The sequence below is a fragment of the Saccostrea cucullata genome, unplaced genomic scaffold, assembly GCF_032062105.1.
Source record: "Saccostrea cucullata isolate Sc308-1 unplaced genomic scaffold, CSIRO_AGI_Scuc_v1 ctg39, whole genome shotgun sequence".
Lineage (NCBI taxonomy): Eukaryota > Metazoa > Mollusca > Bivalvia > Ostreida > Ostreidae > Saccostrea > Saccostrea cuccullata.
Window position 1 is genome coordinate 44516 of NW_026937104.1, and position 18817 is coordinate 63332.

General features: G+C 35.7%; 1 protein-coding gene across 1 annotated transcript in view; it reads left to right on the top strand.

Annotated features, from left to right (window-relative positions):
- The window catches only part of LOC134247341 (uncharacterized), a 46828-nt gene that overhangs the window by 25701 nt on the left and 2310 nt on the right, over positions 1-18817 (top strand). Inside the window, exons 3-16 of the mRNA XM_062729715.1 lie at positions 5896-6066; positions 6435-6487; positions 6599-6653; positions 6793-6834; positions 7542-7832; positions 8068-8301; positions 12714-12870; positions 13007-13023; positions 13929-14085; positions 14179-14243; positions 15149-15305; positions 15395-15459; positions 17818-18013; positions 18700-18733. Of these exons, the coding sequence (XP_062585699.1) occupies positions 5896-6066; positions 6435-6487; positions 6599-6653; positions 6793-6834; positions 7542-7832; positions 8068-8301; positions 12714-12870; positions 13007-13023; positions 13929-14085; positions 14179-14243; positions 15149-15305; positions 15395-15459; positions 17818-18013; positions 18700-18733 (1694 nt within the window). The remainder of the gene's footprint in view (positions 1-5895; positions 6067-6434; positions 6488-6598; positions 6654-6792; positions 6835-7541; positions 7833-8067; positions 8302-12713; positions 12871-13006; positions 13024-13928; positions 14086-14178; positions 14244-15148; positions 15306-15394; positions 15460-17817; positions 18014-18699; positions 18734-18817) is intronic.

An 18817-nucleotide genomic window follows, 5' to 3' on the forward strand; every position in this document is an offset into this window, starting at 1 on the left:
ACTTTCATGAAGAGAGGCACGATAGGCCATCATGACATAGGGCAGATGGTCATCCCAGTCATTTCTATGTTTATTGACAAATAATGAAAGCATTTGTTGTAAAGTACGATTAAATCGTTCCACCATGCCATCTGATTGAGGCCGGTAAGGAGTAGTTCGGGTTTTATATATGTCAAATTTTTCACATAATTCAGAAAACAATTGAGACTCAAATTCTCTGCCTTGATCAGTGTGAATACGGTATGGGGTACCATAGCGACATATAAATTCGTTTATTAGAACATCTGCTACTGTCTGTGCAGTATGGTCTTGTAGAGCAAAAGCTTCTTTCCATTTGGTAAAATAATCGCCTATGACCATTATATACTCATTATGTTTTTCTGTCATGGGTAAAGGTCCCATTATATCAATGGCAATGCATTGTAATGGTCGGTATGCGGGGCAATGCTGCATTGGGGATTTGCCTGGACCTGGCCCTGGTTTACGCCGTGCACACACAGTGCAATTTTGACACCATCTTTCTACATCAGATGACATACCAGGCCAGTAAAATCTAGCGCATATAGAAGCTAAAGTTTTGTCGCGACCCAAATGTCCCGCTACACGTTGATTGTGTAATTGATACATAATCTCTTTTCTTATTGACTTTGGTACCACTAATAACAATTTATGGATATTTTCCGGAATACTGAACCATTGACGATATAAAATACCATCTTTTGATACAAGAGTATCTTTCAAATTCCATAATTGTCGAATTTCAGGATCGGTCCTATAAACCGGATCTAAAACATTTGTGCCGCTATGTATGATTTCACTCATAGTTTTTAGAGAAGGGTCATTTTGTTGAAGTTTTGACACATAGTCATCAGACCACTTATCTAACCAGTTAGTTGTTACGTTGCGAGTATTATGATTTGATTTTTTAGACTGTATCGCATTTACAGTAGAAATAGTGCATTCGCAGTTTTCTTGACGGCATCTACGTCTGGGCTTTCTAGACATAGCATCCGCATTTATGTGCAAAGAGCCTTTACGGTGCTGTATCTCAAAATCATAAGTATCAAGCACAGATATCCATCTGGCTATCATACCCTCGGGTTCCTTAAAATTACGAAGCCATTTTAAGGACGAATGGTCAGTACGAAGTAAAAACTTTCTACCCCATAGGTAGTGTTTGAATTGTTTAACAAACACGACTACTGCTAGCAACTCCCGATAGGTCGTACAATAACGGCGTTGGGTTTTAGATAATGTTTTGCTGCCGTACGCAATGACTCTTTCTTCGCCGTTTTGAATTTGTGAAAGTACGGCGCCAATTCCGTCGTTCGAAGCGTCCGTATCGAGTATGAATGTATCATGACAATTTGGGTATGATAATACTGGGGATGAAATCAAAAGTTTCTTAAGTGTTTGAAATGCCTTTTCACTGGAACTATTCCATGTAAATGGAACATCTTTTTGAGTCAAACGAGTGAGTGGATATGCCACTGTAGCAAACTCAGGAATAAATTTCCTATAATATGAGGCTAGTCCTAAGAAACTTTTTATTTCTGTGACATTTTCGGGGGTTTTCCAGTCTTGAACTGCACAAATCTTTTTAGGGTCACACTTCACACCATCTTTTGACACAACATGCCCTAAGAAGGATACTTCTTCCCGAAATAAAATACATTTTTTAGGTTTAAGTTTAAGATTTGCGTCCCTGAATCGGTCAAAAACTTTTGTCAAATTTGATAACGTTTCTGTGAAAGTTTTTCCGAAAACAATCACATCGTCTAGGTAAACTAAACAACGTTCCCATTGTAAACTATGTAATATTAATTCCATTAATCTTTCAAATGTCGCAGGACTATTTGTTAAGCCAAAAGGCATGACCTTGAACTGGTAAAGTCCTTTATGAGTCGCAAACGCAGTTTTTACTTTATCGTTTTCGTTCATTGCCACCTGCCAGTACCCACTAGCCATATCTAGTGTACAAAAGTACATTGAGCCTGACAGTGCATCTATTGACTCATCAATTCGGGGTAGGGGATACGCATCTTTGACGGTTATATGATTTAATTTGCGGTAATCGACACAAAATCGAGTACTTCCGTCTTTCTTTTTAACCAAAACTATGGGAGATGCCCATGGAGAAAAACTTGGTTCAATAACATCTTGTTCGAGCATATTTTGTATTTCATTTTCAGCTATTTCTCGTTGAGCTAAAGGTAATCTTCGTGGGGGTAATTTGATTGGTTTATTATTACCAGTGTCTATTGTATGAGTAACTTTGGTAGTACGACCTAGTTTTCCATCTGAACCCACGAACACGTCAGTATATCGGTATAAAACCGAAATTAGTTCGTTTTTCTCGTTTTCTGTAAGTTCAGACGAAACGTTGTCTAACATGATTTTTAAATGATCAGGTAAACATTCAGTTTTCTGAGTTTCATTACACTCTAATTGTTCGAAATTATCAACCAAATCGGTTGCAGTTGTTATACCTTGAATGGTCGCCACTTGAGTGTTTTTCTTTATTTGGACAGGTTCTGGGTTAAGATTTAATATCGAAAAAAGGACCTTGCCATCACTGACATTTACTAGGGACTTTGGAACACATATTTCCTGACCTAAACTATCACCAGAGTGAGGTTCAACTAAACCTTCTAAACTCTTAAAACGTGAATTTCCTAAATCACCCTCTACAAAAATTTCAGAGGAACCAGGAATGACTATATCTTTTGCGAGATAAACCCGCGCACAAGCAACATTATCTTCACTCACTAGCTGGACTTGAAAATCAGGAAAGATCAATATACCTTCTCCGAGATCGAATAAAACATCATTTTTAGACAAGAAATCTAAACCTAATATTCCCGAAAGATCACCTAATTCTGCCACTATTACGGGTATATTAAACTCTTTCTTTCCCAAACCCAAAGTAATTTCAGTTTGACCATAGACTTGTAATGGTTCCCCATCTGCAGTTTTAAGTTCGGTAGACACTTTTTGTAAGTGTTGGTCACAAAGACCTAGATTTCCTAAAATATCTTTTGAAATGAGTGAAACGGCAGACCCTGTATCAATCAACATTTGCATACATAATGACTTTATTAAAACATTAGCAAACCAGCATGAACCTGTCAAGGCCGATAACCGAATGCTTCCCGGTGACCGTTTCGGAGATTCATCTAATACTTCATGGACTGAACTTCCGGTCGCAAGGACAGTCCGTCGGCGTTTGGGTTATTCTTTGGAAACTGGTGCGATGAGGTAGCTTTGTCATTTTGCTGTGGGAAATTGTGAGGTCTTTCTGGACATTTTCGACTAATGTGGCCAGATTTGCCGCAGGTATAACACCTGATGGTTGAATTCGCGGTATTTTTTGGTTTTGAACTGGATTCGTTAGCACGTTTTAATTCGTTTACCGCAGACTGAAGTTCTTTCATGGTTTTTGTGATTTCAGACAAAACTGATTCATCTGACGCATAAGAGTTTGGAGTTTTCTGAATGCCTTCTTTTTGTACGGCTCGGACGTTAGATTGATTCAAGAAAAAATCTTGTTCAAAATTACGCGGTTTGAGTAATGTCTTGTTATGTGCTCCGTCAAACGCCTCAAACTCTACTGCCAAGGAAATGGCTTTATCTAAAGTCGAGGGGTGTGCAAACTGCACATATTTCTTTAGTTCTATGTCACCGAGACCACTGATATATTGGTCAATAACTAAATTTTCGCGACTTGACATCGGTATGTTAGGAAACGCACGATTTGCCAAACGATTAAGTGCATACCCATAATCTGAGACGGATTCTCCCCTGAGTCTTTTTCGAGCCCTAAATTCGCATCTATGTGCGGTTTCTCGTTCAGAGGGACAAAACCTCTGTGCTAGAGAAAATTTAAGACACGAAAAATTTGATAATTGTTCCGGTGCTAATTCACTAAGTATTCGCTGTGCGGTGCCACGAAGCGACATGGCTAACTGTATGGCCTTCTCGTCATCTGACCATTGATTCCACAAAGCGACCTGTTCAAAATGTGTTAAATAGTCGGGCCACTCTACATTTTTCCCATCGAACTTATCAGGTTCTTTTTCTTTTCTAACAACATTGCATGAATTTTGAGAGGGAATTTCTGGGCGTTGGACTTTGTGTTCAAAACACGGGGTTGAATGTATTGGTGTATGAATTGATTGTACACCGGAAGCTTCCGCATTCCTTGGGAAACCCCTATTGATCATGTGACTAGAAGTTGTCGGTTCACTGTGGAACAAACCACGCTGTTTAAGTGTTGATGAGGAACGATACTGTGTGTTCGGGGCAGGGATATTGTTTTTCTGTGGTGTATAGGACTGAAAGACCTGCGAATTTTCATCATTCTCGCACAATTTCTCTGAGAACAAAGTCTCTTTGTTTGGGGTTTTGCATTGATCTGCAAATTGAAATTCTAAGGAGGGATCACCCTGTGTCATACAAAATCTGTTTTTTGCTGACTGAAATTGATGATGATTTTGACTTTCTTGTGAGGATAGACCTCCGCGTTTGTTATTTTGTGTATTCATGGGGAATTCAACTGCGTCATGAAACTGATCTTGATTATTCATTTCGGAGGAACAAGTACAAGGTAAAACAATTCTCTCATTCATGTTATTCTCTGACAATTCTGACCCTGACACAATATGATTTTGGTTCACATTTTGTGTTTGATTACTCTCAAAAGTAGTACACGTAGGGCGAGGCGAAAACAAATTTCGCAAACTTGTACTGAGACTTTCAAATAAACGTGAGGCCATTGCTGTATGAAAAATCACACCAGGCCTAATAAAAGTAACGGAAATAATGAACAATGTCAACAAAACAAGAACATGATCTGATCATAGTATCCCGCGGACGAAGCCCCCAAAAATTCTGTAACAGTGGTCTGTAATAAAGTCCACTTAAAATTATCCCGGATTATCACGAGATACTAGATCTAGATCGTAAACAATAAAGAACAATAACGATTATTCAGATATGATAGATGACTTTGATTTATTTAATAAATAGTATTTTATTAATCAACAAATAACAAAACAATATTCAAGTAAACAATGAAATGCAAGGGAAATGTAGTCGAGTATTTACCTTTATAGATAGTTTCAGCACTTCAGCAATCGGAATTGACCAAATAATATTACGGTAACCATATAAATATGTAGATAAATAAATAAATTGGAGACAAACTCCTAAAAACGTCTAAGTCTGGTAGTTAAAAAGAACGAACTCAACAGGGACGCGGAACGGAAACGCCCGGATCCCAGACGGTGGCACCGGTTGTCAATGACAAATTCTATAACAGTGGTCTGTAATAAAGTCCACTTAAAATTATCCCGGATTATCACGAGATACTAGATCTAGATCGTAAACAATAAAGAACAATAACGATTATTATACAAAATATGCTCATAATATAATGCACCGACCACCAGCACCCTGGCATCTGCTCCGCCACAGGCACATTGGGTCTAACATGACGTCACAGACTCGAGATTCCTTGAACGCTCCGCCCACTGAACACTTTGATTGGTTAAAATTACTAATAAATATTCATGAGGGAGTAGTCCCAGGGAGTAGCTCTGATTTTCAAGGGAGTAGTCTTCAGATGAGGGAAATTGTCTCTTCACTGGGAAATAGATAGTTTTATGGTATTAATTTTATATAGTGTAATTACAGTAGAGGTATAATAATACTACTTATATGTATATTTAATTTGTATTTTAAATTAAGATATTCTTTTTTATTTATTAACGAACAGTAAATACAAGCATTTAAAAAGGTGAAATTTACGCTGGTTAATATACTGGTAGTGCTCCATTACTTAAAAGCATTGGGTCTAAGCTCCTATTTAAATAATTTTAAGACTGATATTTACAGGGAAAACTGATTATCTGCAGATGTACTTCATAATGGATGAGTGTGACTCTCCCGGCCAATTTCGATGTGATGCTTTAGTAAAGGTTCCGAGAACAAACGGTTTTGCAGGACATGCCATCTATGCTTATTTTAATGCAGATAAAGCTAAGGATGGAGGAGTAAGTTCAAAATGTATGTTAATGTATTCATGTTGTACTGTCTGCATATTATTGCATTATTTACCTATTTAAAAATGTCATTCTTTTTCACTTTTAACTCTACTGGTCAGAGACCAAGAACGCCTATACGATAGTAGTGTCCGTTTTGCCTTCTGTCTGTTAACTGTCCATATGTCGGTCTTAATAAAAACAATTCTTCAAAATATTACTCCTCCTATAGTTTTGGTCGGATAGCTATTATAATATGAATTGTGTCCAAGTGATGTGTACAGTATGAGACCTGGAATCCTTAAACTTCAGTTGTTTTATCTTGGAGTAGGGGTAGGGTGTTTTAGAAGTTATACATTCACATCTTCATATAAGATTGTACTTATTTTATAGGTGATACACGTAAGAAAAATGAAGATGAAGAGAAGCAGTACCTTCAACTTTTGGTATTTTTGTTTATTTGTTGAAACATTCAACTTTCTAAAAAAAAGTTATCATTGAAGTCTTTTACCATGTTATGTTTATTTAATCTTGAATATCGTTTGTGTTTTATGCAGGACACTCTGCCAGACCTCTACTTGGAATCTGCAAGATTGTCCTATATTGGATCAGGTTATCATATCAGATTTGAAATACACTCACACAAAGCCTAAGAGCTTAATAATGTATAATAATGTTCAAGAAATCAGATTGTTCTAAAACCGAGTATTTTTTTAAAGGATTACAAAAACAATATAATAATTTTTTTTAGTTTCTGAAAAAGATGCAAAACAAAGATCAACAAAGAGTACCGGTATGTGTGCTGAATTGTTTCATCCTTACCACATTTAATTGACCTGAAAATTTAATGTTGGTCATTTCCTGGTAATAACATTTTCCCATATTTTTTCTTAGAAAGTTGCATCTTGTACCAAAAAATATTTGTAGGCAATGTTGTTGGCTTATTCCTCTACATTGATCTAGGGTTCATGGATATTAAACCTTTCTTGCAAATTTTACAAAACTTTAACCTTTTGGAATGATTAAGCTAGGGTTTCCTACCTCGATCACAGCCCGCTTGGCGCAGTGGTTAGAGCTTCTGCTCTAGAATCGCGAAGTAACGAGTCAATCCTTACGTCGTTCGTTCGAATCCAACTGTAGGACTGGAGACTGGTCCTTTGGATGAGACCTTATAAACCGAGGTCCTGTGTCGCAGTAGGTGCTGGCGCGAAAAAGATCCCTCCCTGCTCAATGGCCCTGAGTGCCGAGTATAGGACAAAATTTGCAGCTCTCCACCGGCAAGTGGTGGCGTCTCCATATGAGTGAAAAATTCTCGAGAGGGACGTTAAACAATCAATCAATGTACACACATTTACAAACATAACCATACAATTTTTTTTTTATCAACTTGATCATCTGTAATTAAATAACACTTATAAAACTGTACAGCTTATACAATTTTTAAGATCACTGTTGACTGAATGAATAAAATTAGATTTTCAAATACAACTTTTTTTTAAGGTGGCTATACTAAAATAACTGAAAAATATGAAGAAATTAAAGGATTACGATACACGAAGTTACAGTGCAAAGTAGATACGAAGGAAATCAAAGCAAAAATTATAAGAGTTGCTGAGTTTTACTTCTTCTATCAGCCATTGGATGACTGGCCCAATGCACGAATGATTTTGGCAGGCCTGGTGAAGAAAAAAGCATTGTTTGTACATCCATACAGATTTCGAATGTTTCCACAGTTTCGTATTCTGCTGGATAAAAAGAAGCATCCAGCTTGGGATGGTAGAACAGGCAGTGGTGAGAATATTTTGCGTTTAATTTATTTGTGTTTTGAAGTGTCTTTTTTTTTTTACCAAGAGTCAAAGTTTTTCCATTTATCTTTTCAGTAGCTTCTGTTTCTAAAAATGCCTGAAGAACTTTATAAACACCTAAATATTAAGTTATTCTAATAAAAAAAAGACATACAATCGCATATGTATTTTATATTTTTCACAACTACCAACTGCATGTAATTTTGATATTTTTTTTTTAGAAAATCTAGCCTATTTTTCAATTACCATACCAATGGATCTGTGTGATACTCTTACCGGGACATTCCAATGTCAGGCTAAGGTATTGGCTATTGGTTTCTTGGAGCACAAATTTGCATCATTGGTAACAGGATGGTACAAACTAGATCACTCCCACTTATCCAAAAAGAGTAAAAACTGTGGGAAAAAAGGCGGACCAAAAGTTAAAGGCGCAGAAAATGAAGCAAATGCTGAAGGTATTAAAAGTCTTTCAAATAAAATTGCAGGAATAGTACAAAAATCTTTTTAGGTCAACTATGTAAACTCAGAAGTCCATCTGTTTTTTCCTCTGCTCCTGAGTATTGAGTAGATGAACTTTTCCTATAATATCTAATTATGATGAGCAAGAGTCCTTCTTCCAGAATTGTGAATTTCAAGGTCCCTGTGTCAGGGGTACTGTAGAGGGAGAGGAGCTCTAAATATTATATATCCTTATAATAAATTAATGCTTTAAAATCAAACAATGGTACCTTTTTTTGTAAATGTGAAATGTGTAGCCCCAGGGTCGGGGGTCCCTGTGGGGATGGGGCACTTGTGATTATTGCTAATAATCTTAAAGTATTCAATGTATAATGAAAGGATTTTGAAGGATTTTAAATAATTTTAAACAGGTTAAAAACACATTGCTAGATGACGATAAAAGTGAAATAAACCAAGTTCTCAAAACTGATAACATGTAAAGAGACATCTAGTTCTGTTACAGCATTAAAACTGATTTCTGAATGCATAATTTTTCTGAATTGTACATTACACTGATAGGATGCATGAATTAAATTATGAGCATTTTTTCTGTAATTATTGTAATTGTTAGTCTGATACGCTACAAGAAAGATATTTATTGTTTATACCTTATTGTTTTATGTTTATTATACTGTATAGCAGGTATTTTAGCAGGGTGTTATAAAGTACTTTGGCTGATTTTATCAGTTTAGTAGTAAGCCGTAAAAATGAATTTGCTACATCTTCTGTAATGTCAAGAAATCTGTGTCACAGGTACTTGTGGACAGGACCCCCCCCCCCCCCCGATATTCAACCCGGGGCTTATTGGACATTTCTTCAAAAATAATATTTATTACACTTATTCATCATGTGTACAATATGAAAAAATCGTCAAAACCCCAAAACAATCGCTCCACAAAAAATACCCCACTACTATACATTATAAGGGAGAAAGGTATGCCACTCCGGTTTGAAATTTCCCTCAGTAAAAGCAACGGAAGTGCATAGAGAATGTATGATAAAACCCGAGAGAGATTATAAGATAAGATAAGATTTATTAATACCAATTTGGGGCCCATCAGGGCATACAAGTAATGAGAAAAAAACATACAAGAAGAAATTCAAAATTGATAGTAGCAACTAACAAAAGATAAATGATGTTACAGCAGTTGGGGATTACAACATATATAATCAATATACTGTAAATAAAAGTTTTTTGTTTTTGTTTTTTTTTTACTAGAGTATAAACATTATTACTCATTTGTATTTATTTGTTTCTTTGTTTAACATTGCATAATTTGCTATTTCTTATTTTAAAGATATTGATTAAAAAATTACCCAGCTTGATAAGCAACATGTCATTTTCATTAGACATAATCCATAAAATTTTTTCTTTATTTGTTAAAGTATAGAAATTTTTATTACTTTTAGCAATAATATTAAAAAAGTCATCTCTATCATGTTTATATAATGGACATTCAATCAGTGAGTGTATCTCATCTTCCACACAGTTCATGTCGCACATTCTACAAATTCTCTCATTTCTTGCAAGGGTGGTTTGCTCTCCAACAGAGTTTAGTTTTTAGCTCACCTGAGCCGAAGGCTCAAGTGAGCTTTTCTGATCACATTTTGTCCGGCGTCCGTCTGTCCGTCTGTCTGTCCGTCTGTCTGTCTGTCTGTCTGTCCGTAAACTTTTCACATTTTCGACTTCTTCTCAAGAACCGCTAGGCCAATTTCGACCAAACTTGCCACAAAGCATCCTTGGGTGAAGGGGATTCAAGTTTCTTCAAATGAAGGGCCATGCCCTTATTCAAGGGGAGATAATTGAGAATTAGTGAAAATTTGGTGGTATGTTTTAAAAATCTTCTTCTTAAGAACCACTGTGCCAGGAAAGTTGAAACTTATGGGGAAACATCCTCAGGTAGTCTAGATTCAAATTTGTTCAAATCATGACCCCCGGGGGTAGGGCGGGGCCACAATGGCCGACCAAAGTTTTATATAGAAATATATAGGAGAATTCTTCAAAAATCTTCTTCTCAAGAATAACAAAGCCATAATTCATCATACTTATATGGAAGCATGTTCAGGTAGTGCAGATTCAAGTTTCTTTAAATCATGATCCCCGGGGGTGAGGCGGGGCCACAATGGCCGATCAAAGTTTTCAAAGAAATATATAGGAAAATTCTTTAAAAATCTTATTCTCAAGAACAGCAAAGCCATGATTGCTCATATTTATATGGAAGCATCCCCAGGTAGTGTAGATTCAAATTTGTTAAAATCATGACCCCCGGGGGTAGGGCAGGGCCAAAATGGCCGACCAAAGTTTTATATAGAAATATATAGGAAAATTCTTTAAAAATCTTCTTCTTAAGAACAGCAAAGCCATAATTGCTCATATTTATGTGGAAGCATCCCCAGGTAGTGTAGATTCAAGTTTGTTCAAATCATGACCCCCGGGGCTAGGGCGGGGCCAAAATGGCCGACCAAAGTTTTACATAGAAATATATAGGAAAATTCTTTAAAAATCTACTTCTCAAGAACAGCAGAGCCATAATTGCTCATATTTATATGGAAGCATCCCCAGGTACTGTAGAATTAAGTTTGTTCAAATCATGACCCCCGGGGGTAGGGCGGGGCCACAATGGCCGACCAAAGTTTTATATAGAAATATATAGGAAAATTCTTTAAAAATCTTCTTCTCAAGAATAGCAAAGCCATTATTGCTCATATTTATATGGAAGCATCCTCAGGTAGTGTAGATTCAAGTTTGTTCAAATCATGACCCCCGGGGGTAGAGCGGGGCCAAACTTTTGGATTCAAACTTTTCAATAGTAAACCAATTACTACTTTTTCCTAGCCACAATGCTCGGGTGAGCGATGTGGCCCATGGGCCTCTTGTTTTTCGTATTACGTCAGTCCAAAACTCTCTCGGACGTTATCCTAATAAGTGATACATTCTCTATGCACTTCCGTTGCGATTACCTAGGGAAATTTCAACGTTCTGACTGGAAAACTGTTTAAGGAGATAATCAGATATTGTGGGATTCTTAAGAGATGTAGAGATAATCCGACAGCATGCACTAAGACAGAAATATATGTAGAGACGATGTGAATCGACATTTTAGGTTGAAATAAAATAAATACATGGTTTTAATCCCAGAAAGACCAGTGGGGGTACAACGTAAACAAATCGGAGACGCATACCTTTCTCCCTTATTATGTATAGTGGGGTATTTTTTGTGGAGCGATTGTTTCAGGGTTTTGACGATTTTTTCATATTGTACACATGATGAATAAGTGTAATAAATATAATTTTTGAAAAAATGTCCAATAAGCCCCGGGGTTGAATATGGGGGGGGGGGGGGGGGGGTCCTGTCCACAAGTACCTGTGATCTGTGTCAACCAACTTTATACCTTCAGCAAACAATATGCAGAATTTAACACAGGCTTAAAAAAACCTGCTATAAGGTATATGAAGTGTATGGGTAAGATATTGTATTTTAATCGATTACAATGTGATTGAATAGACTTGGACATGCTCTTCCACATTTTTTGGGGATAGGGCTGTACAATAATACTGATGATATCTTAGTACATGTATCTGTAGATTCCTAAATATACGCGTGGAATTAATTATCACGTAATTTCGCGAGAAGCACCAAACGCGAAATTAAATTATTCGCCTTTATTTTTAAGGTGCTGAAATATGTTAAAACTCTTGATCAACCGTCCATTCGCGAATCCTTATTCCCGCCGTGATTTGCTGTTGTAGAGCCCATTTGCGATAAAAAGTACTCGCGAAAAATAAGGAAACTACAGTATTGGAATATGATTTTTTTTTAAATGGTGATTGTGAGTTGCCTGGTAAAATGGTGGACAAAGCATTTTTAAAAAAATAAAAAACGGGCTCACCAAGATGAATTTTTCAGCCAATGTTTATTTATAAAATATAAGTACATTTCATTTTTTCTGATAAAATATAGAAAAAATAAAGATTTTATTATGTACAGGGTACAGTCCTACGGCACAAAATAAAAAAAGATTTCTTTGGAGATCACACAAGTATTATTTTGCAATAAAAGTATTAAACAGATAAGATTGAGTTATTCAATGTATAATGACAATAATTTGTACCTAACAATGAAATAGTCCGAAATGATTTATCATGGTAGGGTTTCAAGGTATTTTTAATATGCAAAACTCTCTTTTTACTAAAATACAAATTAAAATGAATCATTTACCACAGATCTTTGACACAAATAAAATTTTCTATTTTCCATCATAACGATGGAAGTTAATATGCACCTTTGCTAATAATGCCGATTTTAAATCCTTGCTGTTTATACCATAGTCTTTGAAATTATCTCAAAACTAAAAGTAAATTTTGCAGTTGGTAAAGAAGAAAAAGACGCTGGCTCCATATCACCTACTTTACAGCCGATATTTAAAACAGAGGAGGAGTCGGAAGGGGGAGGAGGGGGAGTGGCCATCGGAATTATCTGCGCCCTGGTTGTGCTTGGGGTCATTGGTTTTGTAGCTTACAAAATGTGAGAAGATAATCTTGCTTTCTATCAGGGGGGGGGGGTCCTGTCCACAAGTACCTGTGATCTGTGTCAACCAACTTTATACCTTCAGCAAACAATATGCAGAATTTAACACAGGCTGAAAAAAACCTGCTATAAGGTATATGAAGTGTATGGGTAAGATATTGTATTTTAATCGATTACAATGTGATTGAATAGACTTGGACATGCTCTTCCACATTTTTTGGGGATAGGGCTGTACAATAATACTGATGATATCTTAGTACATGTATCTGTAGATTCCTAAATATACGCGTGGAATTAATTATCACGTAATTTCGCGAGAAGCACCAAACGCGAAATTAAATTATTCGCCTTTATTTTTAAGGTGCTGAAATATGTTAAAACTCTTGATCAACCGTCCATTCGCGAATCCTTATTCCCGCCGTGATTTGCTGTTGTAGAGCCCATTTGCGATAAAAAGTACTCGCGAAAAATAAGGAAACTACAGTATTGGAATATGATTTTTTTTTAAATGGTGATTGTGAGTTGCCTGGTAAAATAGTGGACAAAGCATTTTTAAAAAAATAAAAAACGGGCTCACCAAGATGAATTTTTCAGCCAATGTTTATTTATAAAATATAAGTACATTTCATTTTTTCTGATAAAATATAGAAAAAATAAAGATTTTATTATGTACAGGGTACAGTCCTACGGCACAAAATAAAAAAAGATTTCTTTGGAGATCACACAAGTATTATTTTGCAATAAAAGTATTAAACAGATAAGATTGAGTTATTCAATGTATAATGACAATAATTTGTACCTAACAATGAAATAGTCCGAAATGATTTATCATGGTAGGGTTTCAAGGTATTTTTAATATGCAAAACTCTCTTTTTACTAAAATACAAATTAAAATGAATCATTTACCACAGATCTTTGACACAAATAAAATTTTCTATTTTCCATCATAACGATGGAAGTTAATATGCACCTTTGCTAATAATGCCGATTTTAAATCCTTGCTGTTTATACCATAGTCTTTGAAATTATCTCAAAACTAAAAGTAAATTTTGCAGTTGGTAAAGAAGAAAAAGACGCTGGCTCCATATCACCTACTTTACAGCCGATATTTAAAACAGAGGAGGAGTCGGAAGGGGGAGGAGGGGGAGTGGCCATCGGAATTATCTGCGCCCTGGTTGTGCTTGGGGTCATTGGTTTTGTAGCTTACAAAATGTGAGAAGATAATCTTGCTTTCTATCAGGGGGGGGGGGGGGGGTCCTGTCCACAAGTACCTGTGATCTGTGTCAACCAACTTTATACCTTCAGCAAACAATATGCAGAATTTAACACAGGCTTAAAAAAACCTGCTATAAGGTATATGAAGTGTATGGGTAAGATATTGTATTTTAATCGATTACAATGTGATTGAATAGACTTGGACATGCTCTTCCACATTTTTTGGGGATAGGGCTGTACAATAATACTGATGATATCTTAGTACATGTATCTGTAGATTCCTAAATATACGCGTGGAATTAATTATCACGTAATTTCGCGAGAAGCACCAAACGCGAAATTAAATTATTCGCCTTTATTTTTAAGGTGCTGAAATATGTTAAAACTCTTGATCAACCGTCCATTCGCGAATCCTTATTCCCGCCGTGATTTGCTGTTGTAGAGCCCATTTGCGATAAAAAGTACTCGCGAAAAATAAGGAAACTACAGTATTGGAATATGATTTTTTTTTAAATGGTGATTGTGAGTTGCCTGGTAAAATGGTGGACAAAGCATTTTTAAAAAAATAAAAAACGGGCTCACCAAGATGAATTTTTCAGCCAATGTTTATTTATAAAATATAAGTACATTTCATTTTTTCTGATAAAATATAGAAAAAATAAAGATTTTATTATGTACAGGGTACAGTCCTACGGCACAAAATAAAAAAAGATTTCTTTGGAGATCACACAAGTATTATTTTGCAATAAAAGTATTAAACAGATAAGATTGAGTTATTCAATGTATAATGACAATAATTTGTACCTAACAATGAAATAGTCCGAAATGATTTATCATGGTAGGGTTTCAAGGTATTTTTAATATGCAAAACTCTCTTTTTACTAAAATACAAATTAAAATGAATCATTTACCACAGATCTTTGACACAAATAAAATTTTCTATTTTCCATCATAACGATGGAAGTTAATATGCACCTTTGCTAATAATGCCGATTTTAAATCCTTGCTGTTTATACCATAGTCTTTGAAATTATCTCAAAACTAAAAGTAAATTTTGCAGTTGGTAAAGAAGAAAAAGACGCTGGCTCCATATCACCTACTTTACAGCCGATATTTAAAACAGAGGAGGAGTCGGAAGGGGGAGGAGGGGGAGTGGCCATCGGAATTATCTGCGCCCTGGTTGTGCTTGGGGTCATTGGTTTTGTAGCTTACAAAATGTGAGAAGATAATCTTGCTTTCTATCAGGGGGGGGGGGGTCCTGTCCACAAGTACCTGTGATCTGTGTCAACCAACTTTATACCTTCAGCAAACAATATGCAGAATTTAACACAGGCTTAAAAAAACCTGCTATAAGGTATATGAAGTGTATGGGTAAGATATTGTATTTTAATCGATTACAATGTGATTGAATAGACTTGGACATGCTCTTCCACATTTTTTGGGGATAGGGCTGTACAATAATACTGATGATATCTTAGTACATGTATCTGTAGATTCCTAAATATACGCGTGGAATTAATTATCACGTAATTTCGCGAGAAGCACCAAACGCGAAATTAAATTATTCGCCTTTATTTTTAAGGTGCTGAAATATGTTAAAACTCTTGATCAACCGTCCATTCGCGAATCCTTATTCCCGCCGTGATTTGCTGTTGTAGAGCCCATTTGCGATAAAAAGTACTCGCGAAAAATAAGGAAACTACAGTATTGGAATATGATTTTTTTTTAAATGGTGATTGTGAGTTGCCTGGTAAAATGGTGGACAAAGCATTTTTAAAAAAATAAAAAACGGGCTCACCAAGATGAATTTTTCAGCCAATGTTTATTTATAAAATATAAGTACATTTCATTTTTTCTGATAAAATATAGAAAAAATAAAGATTTTATTATGTACAGGGTACAGTCCTACGGCACAAAATAAAAAAAGATTTCTTTGGAGATCACACAAGTATTATTTTGCAATAAAAGTATTAAACAGATAAGATTGAGTTATTCAATGTATAATGACAATAATTTGTACCTAACAATGAAATAGTCCGAAATGATTTATCATGGTAGGGTTTCAAGGTATTTTTAATATGCAAAACTCTCTTTTTACTAAAATACAAATTACAAGAGGCCCATGGGCCACATCGCTCACCTGAGTAACTTGGGTGATGCAGATCTTTTTAAAAGATTTGTTCTATATATATTTTTATGTAAAACTTGGATTCCCCATTGTGGCCCCGCCCTACGCCCGAGGGTCATGATTTTAGCAATTTAATATCTACACTACCCAAGGATGCTCCCACATAAGTTTCAGCTTTCCTGGCCCAGTGGTTCTTGAGAAGAAGATTTTCAAAGATTTGTTCTATATATTTCTATGTAAAACTTGGATACCCTATTGTGGCCCCGCCCTACCCCCGGGGGTCATGATTTTTACAATTTAATATCTTCACTACCCAAGGATGCTTCCACATAAGTTTCAGCTTTCCTGGCCCAGTGGTTCTTGAGAAGAAGATTTTTAAAGATTTGATCTATATATTTCTATGTAAAACTTGGATTCCCTATTGTGGCCCCGCCCTACGCCTGAGGGTCATGATTTTTACAATTTAATGTCTACACTACCCAAGGATGCTTCCACATAAGTTTCAGCTTTCCTGGCCCAGTGGTTTTTGAGAAGAAGATTTTTAAAGATTTGTTCTATATATTTCTATGTAAAACTTGGATTCCCCATTGAGGCCCCGCCCTACCCCCGGGGGTCATGATTTTTACAATTAAATATCTACACTACACAAGGATGCTTCCACATAAGTTTCAGCTTTTCTAATCCAGTTGTTCATGAGAAGAAGATTTTTAAAGATTTGTTCTATATGTTTCTATGTAAAACTTGGATTCCCTATTGTGGCCCCGCCCTATGCCCGAGGGTCATGATTTTTACAATTTAATATCTACACTACCCAAGGATGCTCCTACATAAGTTTCAGCTTTCCTGGCCCAGTGGTTCTTGAGAAGAAGATTTTCAAAGATTTGTTCTATATATTTCTATGTTAAACTTGTATTCCCTATTGTGGCCCCACCCTACCCCCGGGGGTCATGATTTTTACAATTTAATAAAACACTACCCAAGGATGCTTCCATATAAGTTTCAGCTTTCCTGGCCCAGTGGTTCTTGAAAAGAAGATTTTTAAAGATTTCTTCCATATATTTCTATGTAGAACTTGGATTCCCTATTTTGGCCATGCCCTACCCCCGGGGGTCATGATTTTAACAATTTAATATTTAGACTACCCCAGAATGCTTCCACATAAATTTCAACTTTTTTGGCCCAGTGGTTCTTGAGAAGAAGATTTTTTAATGACCCCACCCTATTTTCGTATTTTCTTGATTATCTCCCCTTGGAAGGGGTCTTGGCCCTTGATTTTAACAATTTGAATTCCCCTTTACCCAAGGATGCTTTGTACCAAGTTTGATTAAAATTGGCCCAGTGGTTCTTGAGAAGAAGTTGAAAATGTGAAAAGTTTACAGACGGACGGACGGACGGAAGACAGACGGACGGACGGACGGACGACGGACACCGGGTGATCAGAAAAGCTCACTTGAGCTTTCAGCTCAGGTGAGCTAAAAATGAATCATTTACCACAGATCTTTGACACAAATAAAATTTTCTATTTTCCATCATAACGATGGAAGTTAATATGCACCTTTGCTAATAATGCCGATTTTAAATCCTTGCTGTTTATACCATAGTCTTTGAAATTATCTCAAAACTAAAAGTAAATTTTGCAGTTGGTAAAGAAGAAAAAGACGCTGGCTCCATATCACCTACTTTACAGCCGATATTTAAAACAGAGGAGGAGTCGGAAGGGGGAGGAGGGGGAGTGGCCATCGGAATTATCTGCGCCCTGGTTGTGCTTGGGGTCATTGGTTTTGTAGCTTACAAAATGTGAGAAGATAATCTTGCTTTCTATCAGATACATCTATCCTTCCATCTTTCTGTCTATCTGTCTGTAGGCATTTTGTCCATCGATAAACTTTTATTTTTTTTCAAACCTTGTGGATATGATAAACATGATGTAAATGTATATCATTTAAACCTGTGTGCCAGGTTTTATCAATAAAATGTTTTACAGCACCTTAGAACCTGTCAACCTTCAAACCTTCTCTCTCTCTCTCTCAATTCTTAATCCTTTACTAACAAAACTTGAAAGTTACAATTAATATAATCATAAAATTCTAAGTTCACATTCCCAAGGTTCTAAAGTTTTGTATTAATTGTTTGAATTTCATATACTGTGAAAATGTTAATATGTTGAGTGACTCAAAATTTAATAATTATATCTGTGATTTATTTAATGATCTCTTTTAGCAGAAAAGTAAAAGTAGACAAGTGGAAACTTTATTATTATAATTATTATAAGAAATTAATCCATTTATTCAATGTTTCCACTTCATCAAAGTTTTAACTTTTACAGTAGTTTAATTGCCATAAATAAAAAAAAATAATGCGAATTGAGAATTTTTGTGTTCTATTTTCAATTACATGATTTTTTTAATGGAATCAACAGTTAGAATAATGCAATAAGAGATATTCTAAAAGAAATAGTTTTATACTTTTATTTTATTTTGCAGGTATATGAAAAAGAAAACAGGAGATGGCAATAAGGTACAAGCATGAATTTGGAAAATCTGGTCTAAAAGAAAATGCTTAGAAAATAGTCATGATGAAAATTCAAGGCTGTGCATTAGT